The sequence below is a fragment of the Echinops telfairi genome, unplaced genomic scaffold (assembly GCF_000313985.2).
Source record: "Echinops telfairi isolate 266 unplaced genomic scaffold, ASM31398v2 ScPeMD7_3533;HRSCAF=4204_0, whole genome shotgun sequence".
In the NCBI taxonomy this organism is placed as follows: Eukaryota; Metazoa; Chordata; class Mammalia; order Afrosoricida; family Tenrecidae; genus Echinops; species Echinops telfairi.
The window spans coordinates 104896540-104919978 of NW_022107431.1; the positions used below are offsets into that span (position 1 = coordinate 104896540).

At 42.7% G+C, this 23439-nt stretch overlaps 1 protein-coding gene across 1 annotated transcript in view; it reads right to left on the bottom strand.

Moving 5' to 3' along the window:
- The window catches only part of COL19A1 (collagen type XIX alpha 1 chain), a 423669-nt gene that overhangs the window by 9493 nt on the left and 390737 nt on the right, over positions 1 to 23439 (bottom strand). The window contains exons 42-46 of the mRNA XM_045294677.1: positions 19281 to 19316; positions 19102 to 19146; positions 17170 to 17340; positions 15703 to 15769; positions 4298 to 4426 (exon numbers count right to left, since the gene is read on the bottom strand). Coding sequence (XP_045150612.1) covers positions 4298 to 4426; positions 15703 to 15769; positions 17170 to 17340; positions 19102 to 19146; positions 19281 to 19316 — 448 coding nt within the window. The remainder of the gene's footprint in view (positions 1 to 4297; positions 4427 to 15702; positions 15770 to 17169; positions 17341 to 19101; positions 19147 to 19280; positions 19317 to 23439) is intronic.

Sequence of the window (23439 nt, forward strand, 5' to 3'; positions counted from 1 at the left end):
GGCGGTGCTACTGCTGAACAGAGGGCGTCAGAAATGAGGGCGCTCATGGCTTTTGTGGAGGGGTGGTCCTCTGTGTGTGCCCTGGCTCACTGGTTCCAAGTTTTTCACCCTCCTGGCTGGGGCCCACTACCTGACCACAGCGCCCTCCCGTCACGTTGACACACACTTGCCCACCCTTGCCTTTCCAAGTCCCCCCACCGACAGCACATCGGAAAGGCTAAGTCTGTTCTCGTCAGATAAAGGACTCCACGGCTGCTGGCTTATGAATAACAGCAGGTTTTCCTTCATGACAAACCATTGACTGTTAAAAAGTAGAAGTGCACGAGTAAGATCAGCTACTCCCAATCCTGTCCCTTTACAAGGGACGAAGGACATAGGGAGTGGGCTTGTGCATCTTTCCTACCAGTCCCACGCCCCTTACTGTGTGGGCTCTTTTGGACATGGATCAAGCTTTCCAAGTGGCAGAGCGATTCCTCAGGATAGGATCAAGTCGAGTTCTCTGTCAGAGCTGTTAGGAGCCCCGATGGTGGCGTGGTTCTGCGTTGGGCTACGATCGCATGGTTAGCAGTTCAAAACTAGCAGCAGCTCCGTGGGAAAAGACTGGGCTTTCCGGTCTTGTAAACAGTTACGGTCCTGGAAACCCATCGGGGTCGCTATGACTCAGCTTGGACTCGATGGCAGTGACCTTTGAGATCACAGTCTGTACCAAAAGGATCATGATTTGGAGGCTGACTTGTCTGTCATCTGTGCCCAGGGGAACCCAGCTGACCATGCCCCAGGGCCCCTCAGAGCCTACTGCGACATATTCCCACACCCTTATGGGGTGTCAGCAGCCAGCCCCTGCACTGTGGGCCAGAGGCCAAGAAGGAACACCAAAGGTAGTTCTCAATGCACAGTGGGACAGCATCCTCAGAACCCGTGGGACGAAATGCTTTTCAATTAAAGGAAAAAAGATGCCAATAATTCACCTTGAAGGATTTAGGAAAATGAAGGTGTGGTGACCCAATAAGAATCAGAGGTGCCTTTCTCCTGACTTCAAGCAGACAAGATAGTGAAAGAGGGTTCCCAGCGTGGTTTTCCTGAATAGAGTCCTGGTTCAAGTGCGCCCTTGGAAGGGGCACTTCTGACTGGCTCACATCAAAACATTTCTGCACTGCACTGTGCACATCTCCTGCTATCAGAATGTGGAAACTTTCTGGCAGCCTTTCAAGCGTGGGTCCTTTCTAAAGACTGCCACCCAATAAGGGACTCATCCCGTAGAGCCTACCAGGTCCGTGAGCGGTGTAAACAGTTTGTGTTTGGCTACCAACCTAAAACTTGGCAGTGTGAACCCACCGGTAAGCACTGCTGAAGAAAGGTCTGGTGATCTGTCTCTGTGGAAAACCCTATTCTGTTCTACTCTGTGACACCCGGAGTTGCCATCAGTCAGAATCAAGGGTGTATTTCAGATAAAACCCTGGAATTTTAAAGGAAGTGGGCCATTTCCTGGCACCACACTGAAAACAAGTGTCTCTTGGAGACCTGTCATCCACATCACATATGTTACAACATCTGTCACGCTCAGTCCCACATGGCCTCTCCTGTGCTGCCAGCTGTCATTTCCAGCCGTCTCGAGCTCAGGCACAGGTGGGTCATGAACGGGGCTCCTTCAGCGAGCGCGTGTGAACTCTGCGAGATCACTAGGAGAGTGGTCTCTTAGGTACTTTTTATTTTTCCTTTCTGATAAACCCATTAAACAGAGAAAAGCACTCATAATAGAATCTTCTGAACACTTCGTTATCTATGGAAGTACTGAATCAAGCCCCTTCAATTCTTTGTTTATTTTTGGAGATGAGCCCTTCCCCCTGCCCCCCCCAAATCACAGAGCATTATTGTTTTCTTTCTCTTTTCAGTAAGATTTGTATGTGACCTTAGACTGGCAGGGTTATCAATACAATATGATTGCTGGTACATATCCCATAAGAATGGAGAATGGTGCAGTGGTAACGAGTTGGCTGTTAACCACAAGGTGAGCAGTTCAAAATCACCAGTCACTCCATGTGAGAAAGACAAGGCTTTCTACTCTCAGAAAGAGTTACGGTCTTGGAAACTCACAGAAGCAGTTCTGTTCTGTCTTACAGGGTTGCTGTGATTCAGCTTCGACTCAATGGTGGTGAGTTTTTGGTTTTTAATCCCATAAAAATAGATGATATTTTCTGCAAGTTTCGTTTTTCTGCTACCTCTCGGGCAAATGTAATCAATTCTGAAAAGGAAGATTCATGTAAAGGAGGAGGAGATTCAAGATACACCAGTTGTCAGAGACTAGAGTGAGACAAAGGTTTGATCCATTTTTTTGTTTTGTTTTAAAAATCGCATGGAGAAGTCTTTCAACCTCAAGGTTTGCCTCTAAAAGCCTGACGAAGAACAGAAGCAGTCTAGAACATCTCCCATGCAGAACAGCAGATAAAAACGTAGGAATCTTTTACAAAAGGGGAAGTGAATCCACTGGTGAGCAGTCATCTGGTCTCTAAAGGTTTCACTCATCTATTGACTTAGCAGAGCCTCTGACTGAGGCCCTCCTAGATGGGCCCTCCCTGAGTCTGCAGAGGTGTCTGGAGACAGGTCTCTGTGTGAGCTCACTGGACTCCAGTTGTACGATTCCAGTTTCAGACTGTTTTTTCTGGATAATCCCAATTCTCCACTGTCTTGTCCTCTCAGACCTCAATGGTCACAAGCATCTGTTCCGATGCTTTTCTACTGTTAACAATTCTTACTCTTTACAGGCTTAAAGCATCATACGTCTTCAGCTGGGCATCCACACCCTTCACGCCAGTCTCATATACTCTGACATGAGAACAGACCCAACTAATGACAGATAATACTTCACCATCTGCACCACGATGCACACAAAGGCTATACCTGTTTTGATACTTTGCTTTTTTCACCAACAATTTGCCAAAGTTCCACGATCTAAGAGGCTTATAGAATGTAGTTTAGTTTAAGCAAACAACAGTGATTTCATTATTGTTTTAGGATTCAGCAACTGGATTTGTCCATCAGGATTAAAAGTTAAGCTCCTAATGCTTGCTATCATTGGAAACTGAACAGATATTGCTCTTTCTGATGGTGGTCATCGGGGGTACTTCCAACACACACAAAATAAGCCTCTAGGTTACAGAGGAATAGTCTTGGTGGCACTGTGGCTGCTAAGTGCAAGGTCGGTAACTCAAACCCTTCAGCCCTCTGGGGGAGAAAGACGAAGCTGTTCACTCCTGTGCAGATGTCCAGTCTTGGAAGCCCTAAGGAGCAGTTCACTCTGTCTCATAGTTGGAATTGACCCCTGGGCAGTAGGCTTGGTTTACGTGAGGTGAACAAAGAGTCAGCTGACTGGAAAGTAAACTAGTAAAGAAACAAACAAATATTTTGGGGGGAAGATTTCTATGTAATTTTGGTACTACAGTCCTCATTCCTCCCCTACACAAGCTGCTTTTAATTTTGTCCAGGAGTATCCTTGAGAGTCTCCATGGTAACACACCAAAAGCAAGCTCCCCAGTCTCATCTTTCATGGTACGTGCTCAGGGGACTAAAATTTCCTGTCCAGAATTGTGAATATTCCAAACTAAGATCGATTTGGCTACTTTGTGGATGCTAACATTTTTTACAAAATATAAGCAATTCTTTAAACTGAAATCGCCATTGATATAGGGTGTATTAGAAGTAGAAGTGTCCTAGCATTTCTCCAAGATATATTTTAGAACAAAATCACTCCTAAGACTCAATTCTTCCCGTCTAAACTACAATTCTTCCTGTCTAAAGAGAGGCATCTATAACTCCAAAATTCTCAGATAGTATGTATATATATATCACTGCTTTTATTGCTATAATAAATATGGTTAATAAAATATGCAGATTGGCAGATCATTGATCAGTTAAAATTTTGAAGTAGCAATAGTTAAAAATCTACTTCTGGAACATAAAATAGTAAGAAAATCTATATTTATCATTGCTATTATTGGGCGTTGCCAAGTCGATTCCAACTCAAAACAAGCCCAGGTGCCAGAGCAGAGCTGAGCCAAGGGGTTTTCTGGAGCAGAGTGCCAGGCCTTTCTGCTGCGGAGCAGCAAAGTACATTGGAGCCACCAGCCTTTCGGTTAGCAGCCAAGGACTGAACCATTGTACTCCCAGAGCAATGGCTCTACATGAATCATAAATATATATATTTGAGTTATAGAAAGTATATTTCATTTACATATGTATATATACTCTAAAAACAGAAAGGTAAGAAATTGGTAGATCGATTTCATCCATGAGGACTTACCTTGAGGTCCAGGGTCTCCCGGTGGTCCAGGGAGCCCATCCTTCCCTGGCGGACCAGGCCGTCCATGACCTTGAGCAGCCAACATTGCCGCTGGAAGCTGGAGCTGGGACAGGAACCCAGCCATCCTCTCTTCATTTAGGGGAGAAAAAAAGAATGCATTGCAAATTTATTTTGTGTTAACCCATTTCGGAATCTTCTCTTTCAACATGAAAGTTAGTAGTGAAAAAAGCCGTACACATTTCATTTTAAACATGTCTAATTTACCCATTCGTCTGACTGTTGGGAAGGTTTTCTGATGGGTAAATAAGAGTGCAGGTGTTGATCCCATGGTCCAACAATTTCAGTGCTTCAGGGATGTGGCCCACTTTGGAAGACAGACCATTAGCTTGGAATCTACATTAGACTTTGGGAAGAAGTTGCAGAGAGAGATTTACCTGTGCTATTATTTTGAGTTTACATTAAAAGTGCCTTGAATAATAAGGCCACTGTCCAACAGGGTTGTAAACGCATCCATAATGATTTAAGCCATGTTCACATATTCTTTGACACCCCATTCTAGAGGTGGAGCCTAATTGCCCTCTTGCTGAAAGTGGGCTGGTCTTGTTTTTCCTTCCAATGATGAGAAAATAAAAGCAAGCATGGAGAGCAGCGTGCAAGTTGAGGGGCTCGGTTACAACAGACACTGTGGCTTTTGTTCTCTCTTTTGGTTGCTCACTAGCCTGGGGGTGGTGCGTGAAGAAATTCTCAAGAAATTCTGCGGAGAGTCTGACATGAACTGAGACCACTTGCAACAGCCATGTGAATGAATGTAGACGTGGGCTATGGCAGCTACATAATCTCCTGTCAACTTGTGAAGGGGTGGAGTCTAGCCTGTCAATCAGGCCGTAGCTTGATGACCTCATGTGGAGGCGCAATGGAGATAAATAGCTCACTGGAGGTCAGATACACTCTCTCCCTGGGAGACATTCCTGCTGACAAGACACATGGAGTTACACTAGAGCCCTGGAGCTGGAGGTTCCATGTAGAACCCCTGCCAGTGTTGAGATGCTTCCACTACCACTGGATCCACAAGACTTTCCACACACTGGCCTGTGATCTTCCTGTATTCGGTGTCATTACATATGTTGCGTGAGTCTGAAGAGGAATTTATAGGTTTGTATTGGACTTACGGGCTAATATCAGATTTATGGACTTGATCTTGACCTGCCTGGGATGTTTTCTCAATATTCAATTGCTCTTATATATAAACCTCTTTGTTATATACATGAGTCTCCCTGGATTTGTTTCTCTAGTCTACCCAGACTAACACGTGGGCCTTCCAGGCCCACGCAAGCAACAAGAGGAGTGCAGTCCTAAATGCTTGTGTTAAACTGCTATGTTTTAATCTAATTTCTTTTCTTCTTTTTCTTTTTTTTAATTAAAAGATCATTTTATTGGGGGCTCTTACGACTCTTATTACAACCCATACATCAATTGTATCAGGCATATCTGTATACATGTTGTCATTATTCTTTTCTAGACATTTACTTTCCATTGAGCCCTTGGTATCAGTTCCCCTTTTATTTCCCCCCTCCTTCCATTTGGCCCCTTGATAGATTATAAATTATTATTATTTGTATATCTCACACCAACCACTGTCTTCCTTCCCCCATGGTTTTTGTTGTTTATCCCCCTGGAGGGTGTGTGTGTGGTTATGTATTGATCATTGCGATCGGTTACCCCTTCCTCCCTGCCTCCCCTTCACTTCCCCCTACCCTCCTGGTATGGCTATTCCCTTCCTGGCTTCCCTGTGTCGTGAGCTTCTAGCTCTTCTCTATACCTGTGTACATGCTCTGGTCTAGTCCAGAGTGAGAAGCAGCACTGGGTCATGATAGTGGGGGGTCAGGAAGCCTCAAGGAACCAGAGGAACACTGTGTGTTCCATTGGTGCTGTACTGCATCCTAGGTGACTCATTCCTTCCGTGCAACCCCTCAGTGGGGGGAATGTTCCATTGTCTACAGATGGGCTTTGGGTCTCTGCTCTGATCCTTCTTGTTCTCAACAATATGTTTTTGATGGATCTTTGATGCTTGTTACCCGGTCCTGGTGACACTACAGGATCGCATTGGCTGGTATGCTTCTTTCATGTGGGCTTGTTGCTGGATGGCTGCTTGTTTAAATTCAAGCCTGTAAGACCCCAGACGCTGTATCTTTTAATAGTCAGGCACCATCCGCTTTTTTCACCACATTTGCTTATCCACCCATTTTTCTTCAGTGATTGTGCCGTGTGTGTGTGTGTGTGTGTGTGTGTGTGTGTATGTGTGAATATCAGAAATGCCGGTTTGTTAAAACACAGTGTTCTTGTATTGAGGGAGGGTAGGAGCTGAGGCCCAGGGTCTGTCCACAACCTCAGTGTATTGCCTTATAAATATATGTACATAGGCAAATACCTCAATTTTAAGGATTAATATATTTACATATGTACATACCTATGCTTATACCTCTATTCATGGCTTTGCTTCCTAGAACCTTCCTCTGTTTCCTTTTGCCTCCTCCTGACCCATCATCACATTCCCCCTACTTCCAATGAGGTAATTTCTTATGTAACAATTTCTGTGACTCAGAGTATGTGACGCTTGCATTATTAGTAGAGGAATTCTATACTAGGCAAGCATTGTACTTAATCAGCAGCTTTTTTTTTTTTTTACTTTTTAAAGAAAATTAATTACACACCCTCAATATTAATTGATTCTGCTTGGATTCAGAAATGGAGGGTCCCATCATTAAGTCAAGGCTTTTTGTAGGAAAGATAAATTTGGCCAAAGGAAAAAAATGCATTGGTGCAGATAAGCGTGCTATAAGCAGTAGATTCTGATTACAGGTAGTTTAAAAACAGTGGGAAACACATACTTCTCTGTGAACCAGAAGAAAATGCTGCAATAAGAACATACACAGTAAGGAGAACTGGCAAATTACTCAGGCCACTTAAAATGCCAATAAAACTAACAAAGTCTTCCCCAAGATGGAGAAAACAATCAAAGGAGGCTGGCTGGGTATTCGATTGGGAGTTTGATTAGTTGTTTAAAGCGTTGATTACAAAACTGAAATGTAAACTCCCCACCCAATTTACAATAAAACGTTGCTTATAAAGAAGAAAACAAAAAGGAAGAAGAAAAAAAAACCCAAAGTTTTTTGCAAGTAAACTCTTCTGAGTGGTATGATCTTTATAAATGCTTCCTAAGCACGCAATAATTATTTCATAGTCCCATGCCCTGCCACTTATTCACCAGCTGCCAGGGCCTTGACACTGTTCCCTGGGACCCTAAAGACATTCAGGGAGGGAAGAAAGGATTGCTGAAAGGTGCTTCATCAAGCTCGGCTCAGTCGGGGGGCCACCAAAGCATCTCTGTCCCTGGCATGCAACTCTGAACTTTACTCACAGACTTATGTGAACATTTTGACTTAGCAATAAGTCAACAATGCTCTTAGAAGGAAGTGAACACACTGAGGTTGAAGTTGGTGTATTAAAAACTGAAAAAAATGTAAAGAACCTGGGAAATGAGACATTTCAAAGAAAAACATAAATGTAGAAATATAAATCGTGACTTCACCTAACATAAATTCCTGAACAAGACATTTTTTCAGTGGCCAACAAAAATAAGTAGCTATTCTCTGTCAGCAGGGCATATGGAACATTCTGTACTTCCTGCATTAAGTCTCTTGTTCGGGAATTATTGCAAAAGCCCAAAATTATCATCTTGATAAGAATGATTATCCATTTTCTTCTGTTTTTTAATGTTTTTATAACTCCCAAATAACAGAAACATTATCTACTCTATTTTCTGATAAGAATCTGTTACAGAACATAATTATAAGATATTTCTTTTCAGAAATGCTTGAAAAAAATCACTTCAGGATTACACTAGTCATTATAGAATTCTGGGTTATTAATCCCACGTAGGCTATTCCTCACTAATTTTTTCAGTTACGTTTTACCTTAAAAACATATTAAATATTTTACTACTTCATGGAAATCATTTTGCTAAAATAATTCATTCAAATATATTCAAGGTCTATGATAGAGACTACCTACCATTAAATTCTTTATTTAAATTTTCTTGGCTTGTTTATATTTTACATCTTATATTTAATTTATGAGTAGTTAGGTTTCAAGTAGGAAAACAGAGGAAGAAATATCACAGCAGAAAAAAAATTACTTGCAAAGTTTCTTTTCATTTGTGCTTTGCATATAACTCCTTCAAAAGGCAAATTAGCAAATTAAGTGCGTCAAACTAACTTATGCATTGTTTTCAAGGATCTATCTGGTGTCTAATGGAAAAGAAACCTTCACTGTAAAAAATTCAATCTGGGTTTGGTGAAGACAAATCTAGGATATATGTCATATATATAAATGTATGCATATATATTTGTCCATTTTACAGGTATAGAGAAAATGGCACCAACAAACTCAGAACTATGGCTCTCAGGTAAAAAGACCAAACAAAAACAAAGGGTCAATTCATATATTAGCCACCACCACGACAACAAAACTCCGTGCCATCAAGTCTATCTGTATCTGCAGTGACCCTACAGGACAGAGTAGAACTGGCCCTGTGAGGTTTCTGTAACTCCTCATGGGAGTACAGCTGGCTGGTGTTTTCAAACTATTGACCTGGTGTTTAGCAGCCCAACATATAACCATTCTGCCACCAGGGCTCCTGGTCAAATCATATATAGTATGTTAACTGTAGTAGTAGTTTTACTTACTATATTGCAATTGTGGTAGTTACACCATCTGGTGTCAATTTGGGACTCAAGAAGATTAAGAGTGAAGGGGTGGAGTATACTCTGTCAATTTGGTCATAGCCAATGAGGCTTCCGTGTGGGCATGGCCTTCCCCTAAGGATTCTGGGAATTCCCGTGTTTTCCTCCAGGAGACACTTTTCTCACTCTGTTCAATCCCTTGGAGACACTCTCCTGACAAGACACCTGGAGGTCACTCTCCTGACAAGACACATGGAGGTCACTCTCCTGACAAGACACATGGCACTATACTGATAGACCCCGTGCCCTGGGAACTGGAGAAGCCATGTCAAGACCCCTGCCAGCCCTGAGATGTTAGAACGCCATTGAATCCAAAGACTTTCTACCCACTGGCTGTGATGGTTCTGCTTCGGCGTCATTGCATGTGTTTCGTGAGTCTGAAGAGGACTTTATAGATTGGTATCTGACATATGGGCTAATATCGGACTTATGGGCTTGGACTGGATTGGGTTGGGATGCTTTCTTAATGTACAATTACCCTTTATAACAAACTCTCTCTTATACACACTTGATGTTCTATGGATTTGTTTCTCTAGTCTACCCAGACTAACACAGTAATCATCTCTAGTCCTCTTTTCACTCCGGTTAGTTCATTTAGTTAAATGACAAGGGAAGGCACAATTCACTCAAACAGATACTGCTCCTTTACAAGTTTTTGATAAAACATAAATAACCCCAGAGTTAAACCTGCTTTTCTATGCACTTCAAATTAAAAAAAAATTTTTTTGAAACAATGGGATCCCTTAAATCCCAATTGTTTTTAGTTGCTATTGAGTTGGTTATGACAGAGGGCAGTAAACATGAGTATTTGTCCTTGTGAGTAGCCTTCTTGGAACTTTGTAATGTGTTCTATGTATTTCAGTGTATGAAACCCAGGATAGACGAACCTATATAGGGACAACAATTAGAATAGGAGTTCCTGGGGTGTTTGGTGAGGAAAGTTGGGGGGTGGGCAGTAAGGGGGAGCTTATATCAAGGAATTCAAGTTGGAAGAACATGTTTTGAAACTGATTTTGGTAACAGTTGTACAATACTGCTTGATGTGATTGAATTATGGAATGGCATAATGTCTGGATTAGCTCCTAACAAGAAGGTTTGGAAACTAATAATGAAATAAATCAATAAAAATTAAAATGGAATAAAATAGTAATGGATCTATACTCACGAAGCTCACATATTTGGAAAGTTATCGCAGCACCCACTGGACCAGAAAGCACCCACTGGACCAGAATCTACACTGTAGAACAACTGACAGCAGCGATGGGCAGACCAGTGACGATCTGATACATGCTGACTCCCAAGAGCCTTAAACATTAAATTACCTGCTTTCTGGTGAAAGTTTGCTACTCCATTCTTCACCTGCACTGTGCTTTGATGATGCTAAATATCTTGTTTCCAGTAACTTTACTAGTAAAATAAATAGGTAATTCATATACAGCTACAAAACATACTGATGCAAAATATAATATTCTATTGGATTATGCATTAGGCACCCTTATATTGAGTGCAGTGTTTCTTAGTTTGAGACATATTTGAATATTAAACATAAATATTCATAATACCAATTTCTCCTTTTTAATTCATGGATTAAGTTTACAAAGAAAGTTCTTGGAAAAACATTCTGGGCCTTTTCATTCCATTTTCCCACAAACTTCTTGAAGCCCCTTTTTGAAGAACCTTCCTTTGGGGGATAGGAAACTGTTTTACATCACTAGCTCTGTTGCAAAGTGAAGGAGCCCTGGTAGAGACAGGGGCTGTGCACTGGGTTGCTAACCACAGGGTTTAAACAGCCCAAGCACTCTTTCTTCCCCTGTAAACACAGACAGCCTCGGAAACCCACAGCAGCAGTTCTCTTCGGGTCTAAGAAGTCACTTTGAGTCCACAGCAATGCGTTTGGTTTTGAGGTTTGGAGCTGTAAGTTATCTAGCTTTAAGATATGCTCAGAAATAGTTATTTAGCATAAGGGTAATTATTCCTTCTGAACCCTGCCCAAATGCTCTATAATTTAAAACAATATGTCTCTGAGCTTCTAAATGAATTGAGAGGCCTTTCTTAATTGCCCTTCCCCTGTTTTCAGGGATCTTTGGTAAATTAAATTGTTTTTGGCTGTGCTTTCTAATGAGGCAGGAAATTGAAGAGTCCAGATAAAAACCGGCATAAATCAAATACACCCCTTCCATCTGCCAAGGCAAACCCAGAGCAGTCATCTTTACAAATCAGACCAATGGCCTGGCTTTCTTGGTGGATGGGTTCAATCACATGTAAACATTAATATTAATGTAGATAGTAAAGTAGATCATATAGAGAAATAAGAGACAGTTAGATGTCATCTGGTCCATATCTACCATGATCTAAAAGAGCTCGTAGAGGGTATACATTTCAAAGGTAGACTTGTATATATTTTCTAAGACAGAAAATATTTCCCTCCCTCCCAATGCCCATTTGGATGTTTAATTGTCCATATTCTTTGTTTAACTTCAACTTATTTTCTTCTGTTACCCTATCATGAAAAATAAACCAAACCTAACCCCCCTGCTATCGAGTTAATTTGGGCGCACAGGGACTCTACAGGCCAGAAGGACCTGCATCTGTGGTCTCGAGACTGTCACTTTTTATGGGAGTAGAAAGCCTCGTCTTTCTCCTACAGAGTGGCTGGTGGTTTTGAACTGCAGACCTGGCTGTTGGTAGCCTGACTTGTAACCGCTACATAACCAGGGCTCCTCAGTTAATGAATATGTCCCTTGGAAAACTGGTCCTATACTTGATGATGTTGTTAACGTATAGCTTTCAGTCACACAATTTACTCAAAACTTGGCCATCTGTTTTGTAAACTATATTTTCATTTCATTTTTTCATATGTATTTTAAATATAGAGACAAAAATTAGATACAGCTTTCCCCTAAGGGGCAGCACTATCAGAAGAATAATTACCTGCCACATCCTAGTACTTATTTTCTAGTTAACTGTTAAATCAAAGGCATTATATTAATTTTGTGCTTTATCATGACCCAGACCAGAGATTGTTGTTAGATTTGCTGAGGGCTCCCACCTAGCCACCTTTGTAAGTGGGTTACTTTGCAAAGTTACTGTGGGCAAAGAGGTAAAATGAACCCAGGTGTCTACTTTACCTTCCATGTGAATCTCTGCAAAACAAAGGCAAGATGTTCTCAAGGTCATAAAACCCCAAGAATTGGGAGAATATGGGAAGCAGATAGCTAGTGATATAAGACTTCATGGATTTTAAAACAAAACCCTTTCACTAGAAGCTGAGAAACAATGGACTTATACCACATGATCCTTAAAAGGTTTAGGAATGAAGAGTACAGGTAAATGCTAGCAATGGGGGTGCAGGAGGGGGATCTTTACATTAAGAGAATTGGTTGGAAGTCAGTTAAAGAAGCTGAGTGTCTAGATTTCTTCTCCTGCTATCAGTAGCTGGGCAGTTGGCCCTCCCTGGTGCTAGCAAAAGACTACGCTCGACTCTCTAAAGAGAGTAGGCAGACCGTCTCTGCTTTGGGTTTGGGGTTTATATACTGAGACTAAGGGAATATTTGCATGCTTTGTTCTAAGGACCTGCCCTCTGCCTTCAGTTAGTTCCCGAAATACTGGCATCCAGGCAGGAAATGGAAGTGTCATCCTTGAAGCATCCAAATAGACTAAGGGGGCCGCTGTAAAGATGCTGAGATTCCAAGTCCTGATGAAAAGAGCACTGGTATACAATGAAGCTCGTGCAAGACATGTTGCGAGGTTCACGAACAATTAGAAACTGGGCTTGTAGGTGTAGGAGAAGCTCTGATGGGCTAGTGCGTTACCGTTGGGCTGTGAACCCAAAGGACAGGAGTTTGAAATCACCAGCCACTCCTCCAAGACAGGGCTTTCTACACCAGTAAAAAATGAGTCCTGGAAACTCAGAGGGGTAGCTTTATCCTGCCCTCCAGAATGGTTGTGAGTTAGAGCACACACTGCCACTGACATGGTCTCCAGACAGAGCTCAGGAAAAGGCTGCCAGATGGGAGAGAGTGAAAGCTCACTGCTGCTCGGATAGAGCCGTTTCAATACATGAAAACCAGTCTTCGCTTTTACAGAAACGGCTTTCTAGACAAGTGAACTGTGACCTTGGAGCACTATGATTTGTGGACACTGAGTTTTTCCGTTTTCTGTAAATGGTTTTCAAAAGTCAAAGACAAGGTGAAAAAAGTGGCAAGTTGAATGTAGTTAAATGTGAAATGAACTTGGGGCTAAATGGGCTAAAGTGCTAAACAATGAACTGTGGGCCTCAGGTGCAATTTTGTTTGGGAGGGGACAGCTTTGCTGTCCCTGTGCCAACAGAGAAAACGTTCACAGGCTTGTATGTTAGAAACTTCAGTAAATAACGTCCTCTTCCCTTTAGATGTATTTATTTTCTGAGGCTAAGATATTATCTGTGGTACTAAGAAACTGCCACCTTTCAGAGAGATGCAACCACCCATCTGGACCAACCCAGAGAGAGGCAGTTGGAAAGAGAGGGTGAAGACAGAGGAGACCTGGAGAACACTTGGCTGCTCTCAGCTTCCAGGCAGGGGTCTGTCTGTGAGAGAAGGAGGAGGAGAGGAATGAAGGGAAGGGCCTAGAAGGGCTGCTCAGAGAATCCAAACCAGAGCCTGCTGGAGATAGATGAAGAATAGGTCCGTCCCACTGAACTCTCTTCTCAGGAGGCTGATGGGCCTTCGTGAGGAAAACTGCAGGACTGCTGGGGAATGGACGGCAAGGAGCCTTCTGCAGGTGGAACTAGGGAAAATGGAAGGCAGTTCCAGAGAAAAGTGCACGATTGTACCAGTAAGTGATCGTGTGTGAACAAAGTGAAGACACTTAGCAAGGACGGAGGTAAGTAGAAGTCAACATAATGAACTTAAGCCAAGTCCATATTTCCCCCCGCTGTCATCGATGTGGCTAGAATACGCAGTGTTACACTGCTCTGTTTCTGGTGCATGTCCGAAGAAAGATAATGTGTCCCCAAACACTGCAATTTTGGTCTCTGATACTAATCCCTATTTTATTCAGCTTTGTGGAAAGTAGTTGATTACATGTTTACAGCAGAAAGGTGCAAGACGGACCAGGGATTCTTATACTCCTTCCCTGCAAAATTCAACAGCTTTGCCCTCTGGATGCCTCACCAAGGAACCCTGGATTCCCTTTGGATTTATTTTCTAAAGACAAACCATCCCTACCCTTGCTCTCATAAGAGGGGAGTGATCTTGATTTTAGAAAATCATGATTGACACACTCTGATAGCCTTGTGGGTAGATGAAGAAATGTAGGGTGGGTATTAAGACAGCTATATGGATTCAGGGGGTCCCTGGGTGGTGCAAAAGGTTTAGGGCTGGATCACTAGCCAGAGGTTGGCAGTACAAACCCAGAGCAGTGGGATCCGCTTCCGAAAGGTCACAGCAGCGTCGAGAACTATTTTGGTGTGCATCGCGCTCGCTCCATCCCGTGGAGTCCCGAGAGTCTGAGAGCGAGTGTGCATGGACTCAGAGCTCACTGGACCGCGGGTTCGTGGAATGTTTACTCGTGGGCAGGAGGGCTCCAGTGGAATTGGAAAGGCCGGATCCTGGGCTCCTTTTCACCCTCCGTTTCTACCAGCAACTACAATGATAGCCTAACAACACTCAGAGAGTGTGCAGAATGATGCGGGGTCAGCCAATCTACCCTACAAGAGATATAGCTCCCAAAGAGCATCAGGTTGGAACAATGCGTGTGCAGGAATCACCTGAAACTTCATAGGAACCAAACGAAGTGTCGTACACTTTGACAATGAACAAAATGCGTCCAGGATGAGAAACAAGTTTTAAAAGTTTCTAGGAAGAGGCTGTCGGACTATTAAACGAAAACGCAACGTGAGTCAACAGTGGGATATGGATGTTTAAAAAGAACAGGGCGGTGCCAGCTTAGGCAGCCCTGAAGTATCACGATCAGGAGGCGGCACATTTTTGTCTGTAGTGGGTCAGAGAGTGCGTAGGAAGAGGCTTTGCCGCCTTCCTGGTCCTTGCCACCACCACCGAATTTTATCATCGGTAGCCTGGGAGCAGCCCGGGAAAGGATGTAAAGAAATCTGAATTTCAGATCATTTTCACACTTCACAAACTATCCCTCTTTTTGGGTTTTAAAAACATTTTAAAATGTAAAAACTATTCCCAGTTGTGGGTCATACAAAAAAAAAGTGGCAGGCTGAACGTTAATTACACTGATGCTTTGCTGCCCTTGCTTAGCTCATCAAAGGACTGTACTCTGCCTGGCCACTCTTCCTGAGTTAATGAGGGGCATTTGCAAATGAAGCATTTCCCAGGGGACACAGTGGTGGAGGAGCTGAAGCTTCCTGAGAAGAGAAGGGTGTTGAAAAATATGCAAAGAACTGTCAAGGCCCAGAAAAATGCGAGGAAGTTACGGAGAGACAGATTTATCCTAGCTTAAGGAAGCATGAAAAAGCAACAGACAAAGAGTTATCCATAGAAGGGGCTGCTGCCTCTTGTTGTAGAACCACCTTTTGAGAATGAGGCGGAAGAGACTGCCCACAGGACATGGGAATAAGTGAAATATTCAGAAAGGTGATTAAGTACATCTCACCTTCAAAAATCCTCAGGACCTCTTGATTGATATATTTCTGTATTTCTTCGAATGAAACGCCATCAACCTAAAGAGGGAAAAAACATGGTCTGTTTACCGAGAGCCCAGCACAGATGAAGCACAAGAATAAAGGATAGAAATAGGGTCCTGGAAGGCAGACTCAAAACATTTATCAGCAAAAATGCTTTAGGACATTGACTATATTAGGCAATATCTACCTCTTGTGCTTTATTAAATGCTGAAAGAAATGGACCGCGGTGCCTAATTGCTTTAAAAGCTGGGGGCTGGAATCAGAACCAGTACCATGAACTTGTTCCTGTTAAATGGCTTTGTACCGCCAGGAAGACATCTCCTAGTACCTCATTTTCTGGAATTAAAGAATTTCAACAGTGTTATTAGGATGTCAGTATACCAGTCACCATTTAACTTCTGCTCCATCTCTGGACACTGGCAAGGTCAAGACTAACTGCTATGTCTTCCAATGGTGAAGGAACCTTGAAGAGAAGTCCAGGTATGCCGGGATACTCTCGGATTCCGTTTTACTCAGGGGATACATCGTACTAAGTTTGACCAGTTTCATGGTAAAGTCTACGCTGCAATCACACAGTGCAGCAATTTTGAGTTCGAGCTGCTAACTAACTGCAAAGTCTCCAGTTTGAACCCACCGAGCTCTCGGGGAGAAAGCGGGCACTTCCTGCTCCTGCAGAGATGTACAGCCGTGGGAACCACGGAGGCAGTTCTACTCTGTCCTATGGGGTTCCAATCTCCTCCATGGCACTGAGTTTTAAGACTGGGATACAACAGGCTTAATAACTCTGTGTCCTTGGACATGATTTTGCATTTATAAAAGTGGGCTGAAAAAAAATCTATCCTCCCACGATCCCTTCAGGACCAGTGGTGTGAGTGGTGATACTGGGAGGGTGGAGGGAGAAAGGGTTGGAAAGAGGGAACCTATTATAAGGAACTATATGTGACCCCCCTCCCTGGGGGACGGACAACAGAAAAGTGGGTGAAAGAAGACGTCGGACAGGGAAAGATATGACCAAATGATAATTTATAAATTATCAAGGGCTCATGAGGGCGGGGGAGCGGGGAGGGAGGGGAAAAATGAGGACCTAATACCAAGGGCACAAACAAAAAGCAAATGTTTTGAGAATGATGAGGGCAATGAATGTACAAATACGCTTTACACAATTGATGTATGTATGGATTGTGATAAGAGTTGTATGAGCCCCTAATAAAACGATTAAAAAAAAAATCTATCCTCCCAGATTAATCATGAAGCTCAAATGAGGAATGTATAGTGAGTGCTTAGAAGAGGGGCTAAATAAGTGGTCTCTGCTGTTACTCTCACAGAGAAGGTTTAGGATCACTTTAGTTCCTTAAAAATCAGTGTGATAACTTTCACTGTGAAAGGGACACCTGGTTGCTGGAAGCCGGGATCTGTGGAGCCCTCAGCACACTTACTAAAGGGCCGGGGAGGCCTGGAGAGCCTGGAGGGCCCTGGTGGCCGGGGGACCCGGTGGAGCCCTTGTTTCCTGGAGGCCCCACAGGACCTAGGGCGCCCTTTGTGCCTGGAAGGCCTGGTTTTCCACGTTCACCTTGTGGGCCTCTGTCTCCTGGAATGCCCTGGTCGCCCTGTTAAGGAAAATAATGACAACAGAGAATTACATCTGTGTGGCTTAAGGGCAGCAAAGGTTCTGAATTCAGGCTGGTCCCTAATGAGACTGGTCCCCATAAGACCTTGGGTAAATTGCTTAAACTCTATGTCGTAGCTTTCTCACCTGTACTGTGAGGATAGTACTAGTATCCATGGTGCAAGGTGGTGTTGAGAACCAAGGAGGTAAAGTAAGTAACGTGCTTACAATGACAGTTAAGATCTTGAAAGCACTCAAAAGTTGGTGACAATATTAGCTGTGCATCGGTGTCAATCGATAACAGTAGCATTTTTTTTAACAGTAGCATTTTTTATAATCAACACCAGTGTATTTAACATACCCCTTGATCAATACTCTGTGTTAAAAAAAGCCTCCACAATCTTTAAACTTTTAAAATGATCTCATGATTCAGATATGAGGATGTTCATTAAAATGATATTTATTACAAAAATTTTATTAAGTGCCAAGAAAAATACAGCCAGATAAATGAAATAAAATATATACAAACAATAGAAAAATGCAATCAATAAAAGATAGATGTATATACTTATATCTGCTCTCAAGGAAACAAAGTCATCACATGACTAGGTGAAAAAAGTCATTTATAAAGCAGTGTGATCCAATTTTTGGAAAAGTATGCATTTATTCCTCTTGACACATATATGTGTAGACTATGCATAAGGCAGAGAAATGGAAATATTTTCAAAATAGCAATAGTGCTGTGATGTGGAATGAGATACTTTTTCTTTCTAATTTTTATCATTTGTAGCTTCATATTTCCCTCTGTTGTCATGGATTATGTGCACAATAATGCAGAAAAGTAAAAGAGATGTATATTAACACACATATGTAGTCACACACTAATAGACCTTAATAGAAGTTCACCAAGTAACAACACTTGAGAAGACTGTTACAGGGGCGTGACTCCAAATATACTAGCAGATGTTAAGATTAATTTAAAGAGACAATCATACTTAGGAATTATTGCAAAGCTGGAGTAATATATCAATAAGCAAAATCAATTCAAATAAAAGCAAATAGCACAGTTGGTATTATTAATAACCTAACAATACATTAACTTTTCTTCTCCAATTATCTAATCTGTTTTTGCTCCCCTTTACCCAATTTGATAATTCTCCAGGTGAATGGTTTTCAAGTGGGGCGATTTATTTTGTTCCCTAAGAAGCACTTGGTGATGTTTGATGACAATCTTGGTTGTCACAACAGGGGTGGGACAAGGGTAGTGCTTCCTGGCATCTCAGAGACTAGCAATGATGCCAACTCTCTTAGAATGTGCACATAATAGGAAATGAAATGACAGGAAATGTTAGTATGGCCGGGACTAAGACATTCTGCTCTAGATAATCAGAGCAGGGGAGACAGCTGTAGTAGGGATATGTGTTTGAGACAGGAAGTCTACAAAAGCTTTCCAGTGTAGAACAGCAGACTCAACTCAGCTGGATACCAAGGACAACCACGTAGGTGCATCTGCTAATCATCCTCTTCTGGCTCTTTCATTGTCATTGTATGCTTAACAAAGCTTTTGGGTCACACAGACCCTATATTTCCTTTGGTTGTTGTTGCTGTTGGATGCTATTACGTTGGTTCTGACTCCCTAAAACTCCTAGTGTTTCCATATTGGGAGATTTGTAGGCTCCTCCACACATAATTTATATAAACCAGCCAGAGGACAATTATATTCAACAGCCTTAAATAATGATTATAAGAGTCATATACATACACGTTCTCCTTTGGGACCTCTGTCTCCAGGCTTACCCATGATGCCCTGAAAAACAGATGTCAACACTATAAATCACTGCTTGCCAAGATTCCTCATCAATCTAATTGATCTAAATGTTGACAAGCATTCTGAATGCGATTATGCATTTGCCCTTTACTTTTAAGTGCTATTTTCCATACCTGAGCACCTGGTAATCCATCTTTTCCATTTATTCCCTATAAAGAAAGAAATGTTAATATTTTTATAGCAACATTAAAAAAAGGGCAAAGTTTCAAAGACAGTCTCTTAATCATATTTCAATTTCTATCTGGGTTAAGAAAATGTGGTTAAATGAAAGTAAAGATTGATAAAACTAGGTAGCGCTGCGTTCAACTCCTGTTTATTACTTTGTCACTTATTAGCTAAAGCATATGGAAGAAATGTTGAAGTAAAAGAGTCGAAAAGAAGATTTCAAAGGGTGGGTCAAAAAGACAGAGAAATGTTAAAATGAAACACGAAAATATTGGGAGGTAGAACCAAAATGGAAAAATATGCCCAGCATTTCTCAAGCTGAAAGAACTGAAGGAAAACATCAAGCCTCAAGTTTAAATATGGAGGGATTCTAAGGGCAGAATACTGTATGTTGAAAAACATCATCAAAAGAAGATAAAATGAACACACAGAGTCATGGCACCATAAGGAACTGGTCGATATCTAACCACTTCTGGAGGCAGCAGATGACTAAGAACCAATGGTATTGATGGAAGAAGTCCTTGGTGAAAACAACTAAAAAAACTCAAACCTACTGCCATCGAGGCAACTCCAGTTCATAGTCGTCCTATAGGAGAGGGTAGAGCTGTCCCCGTGGGTTTCCAAGACTAACTCTTTACAGGGGTAGAAAGGTTCATCTTCTTCCTGCAGAGTGGCTGGTGGTTTTGAATGGTGATTCTGAGGTTAGCTGCCCTAAACCACTACACCGGGAGAATACTGCATGGCTTACAATCAGGAAAGGTGTTCATCAGGGTTGTATCCTTTCACCATATTTATTCAATCTGTATGCTGAGCAAATCATCTGAGAAAGTGGATTACATGAAGAAATAGGTGACATCAGGATTGGAGAAATATTCGTGAACAACCAGTGATATGCAGATGACACAACCCTGCATTCCAATAGTGAGGAGGACTTGAAGGATTTATTGATGAAGATCAAAGATTACAATCTTCACTGTGGAAAATTCTTACAACCAGACCAATAAAGCACACCATGATAAACCCAGAAAAGAATGAAGCTGTCATGGATTTCATTTTACTTGTATCCACAATCAATGCCCATGGCAGTATCAGCCAAGGAATCAAAGGACATCTTACATTGTTGACATATGTTGCAAAAGACCTGTTAAAGAGCAAAGATGTCACTTTGGGGACTAAAGTGAACCTGACCCAAGCCGGGATATTTTCAACCCTGTATGCAAAAGTTGGGCAACGAGTAAGGAAGACTGCAGAAGGATTGATGCCTTTCATTTCTGGTGTCGGTGAAGAATATTGAATACATCATGGACAATCAGAAGAGCAAATCAACTAGTCTTGGTTGAAGTCCAGTAAGAGTACTCCTTAGACGTGATGTCTAAGATGAGACAGCTCATGTACTCGGACATCCTATCCAGAGAGAGCAATCCCCGGAGAAGGATGCCGTGCTTGGGAAAGTAGAGGGTGGGGGAAGATGAAGAAGACCCTCTATGGGAAGACCTCACACTGTGGGAGCAGACATAGCAAGTGTTGGGTAGACAGGGAAGGGTTCTGCTCTGCTGTTGGGTCACAGGGTTACTGGGATTTGTCAGGACCTCACAACAGTCTCACAGACCCGTGTACCTTACTTAATTCAATAGCATCAGCACTTTCATCTACAAGCGAGGCCTCAACTGGAAGGATAAAAAAACACTGAAAATTCATAGCACCCTATAAATAGTCAACAAAAATTAGTTTCCTTCCTTATTGTCCTATTAGGCACGTTTTAAGAAACGGTGCTGGTGGCTGGGATACAGAATTCACTTTTACCTTCTAACAAGATTTCGTCACAAAGAATCATTCTCTGTGAACGGTCTCAGCTGATTCTGGGGAAATCTCATTACATGGCCAACGCATGAGACTACTATGAAATAAACTGTCAGTCGGAGAACGATTGTTATTTTTCTGTTGGAAAACACCACAGGAAAGCAAGGAATCTGTAATCACAGCTTTTGAGAGTATTAAGTAGTGACTTTTTATTAGAAAACTAGTCTTTTCCTGAACTTTACAAGACATTTCTGGAGGTGGTAATAAAGCCCGGGCCTGCTCAGAGATTTATAAGACTGTGAGAACTATTGGCTGGGAGATGTAAGAAGGAAAACACTTGGGGTCAAATCCAATACCTAGAGTCCAACAGCAGATGTGTTTTGGAGATTTGATTTGAAGAGGGAGATCAAGGTGAGGAAAATGATTTCTGCGCCAGCAGGCAATGGCATGGACATGCATCTCTGAAAAGCCTACGAGACTTTTCTGCGCCGGAATGGATTCTGTGAGGGTGGAACTGCAGACAGCCGCATGTTTTCCCTGCTGTAAATCACACTCAAGTCTGTCACAGCTGATAACCCCACCAAAGTCCCCCAGCCTCTCAGAAGCAATCTGGGACTTATCCAGCGTACTTTAACTAAGAACATGCTACCTGAAGTGTATGGTTCAAAGAATTTATTACATCCAAGAACACAGCACAGAGATAAAGCTGGTTAGGGGAGAGGATGTGAAAGAAGCCACCATGTCACTTAAATAAAAGAAGACAAATCTAGTGTAAAACTGTAGTGCGTGCTTTTGGCAACAGAATAAGAAAAGAAATAACCCTATGCTCCCCAGCCCCCACCCCCCGCCACATAATTCCCGTCTTGGACTTGTGCTGTCCCTAGGGTGGCTCTGAGTTGGAACTGACTTGATGCCCCCCCCCAAAACAAAACGAACAAGCCATTCATCAGACTATCCTGCGTGTTCTTTGTAGATGAAGGTGGTACTAACTTTCCATTTATAGGGTATATGCTTCTTTCTTCCATCTTCTTTTTTTTTTCTTTGCCAGAGCCCAAACCCCAGGTAAAGCTAATGTTTGGTTTACCTTATGTTTGCATCCAAGCACCTCGCTGCTCCACTCTAAATGGGTGACAGCCCACTGAGGTGAGCCCCCCCAGATCCCAGTCCTTCTTCAAGATCTCGCTCGTTGGTCCCCTTTCTTTCTCTACCTACCGTTTCACACATCTTCTGGTATCTTCACCTGCGCACTCTTCTCACTCAGGAAAGAACCACCTCGCCTTCCTTCCACAAGACTCACCAACCCGGGTGTGGTTGCACCCCAGCTTCTACCTTTCCTCCGCCTCTGAAAATGACTGCCGCGCTTCCTAGGGAAGACCACTTCCCACGTATCAGTGGAACCTTTCCTTGCATGCCTCACGCACAACTGTCTTTGTTCTCTTGCACCGTCCAACCTCTCCCTTTCAGATGGAGCATTCTTATCAGGATATTAACATGCTGTCATCTCTCCCGCCAGTGGCCGCCAACTTCCTAAATCAGTAGAGAAGGGTCAGATCTCATGTAGTGATCTATCTGTGTGCTGACGGCACTTGACTTCCAGGGGACCCCGGTCTCCTCCTTGTCCTCCTATCACTTTTGAATGCTCCTTCTCGAATTGCATTCCTAACAGTGGAAGGAACCTCTCCCCTTTCCTGTTCACAGTGACTCCACTTTCTCCAGAAAAAGCAGCGGTTGCTATTGAGGCCATTTGAACCCACTCTGACCGCACGTGCTTCAAGGCAGGATTGTGCCCCACAGGGTTTTCAATGGCTGTGGGTTTTGGAAGGATAACTCCAGGTCTTTCTTCCAAGGTGTCTTGATTTCCAGCTAAGTTCTTAACCATTTTCTGTAACCCAGAGACTCTATTTAAGTATCTACAATATTTCCTCCAGACTTGCTCTCTGCCTGAATTCCAGATGCATATATCCACTGTGTACTTGACATTTCCGTGTGGGTGTTGGCTATTCACATATCCAACATAGAGAACTCTTGGTTTTCCCTCCCAAACTCTCCTTTCCATCTTCTCATCTCCCTGTTTACAGCAAGTCCGACTGGCTAAACCATCAATGTATCTTAAATCCTTCCTCCAGGGCTCCCTGCTCCCACCTGCATTATCTCTCATGGACGCGTCCCTGGTGGTCTGTGACGCCAGACTCAAACGCAGTGTCCCAGCTTCCAGCACCCGGGATAGGCCTGGTCTCTAGGAGGTCCTCAGAGACAGCACCCGGGATAGGCCTGGTCTCTAGGAGGTCCTCAGAGACAGCACCCGGG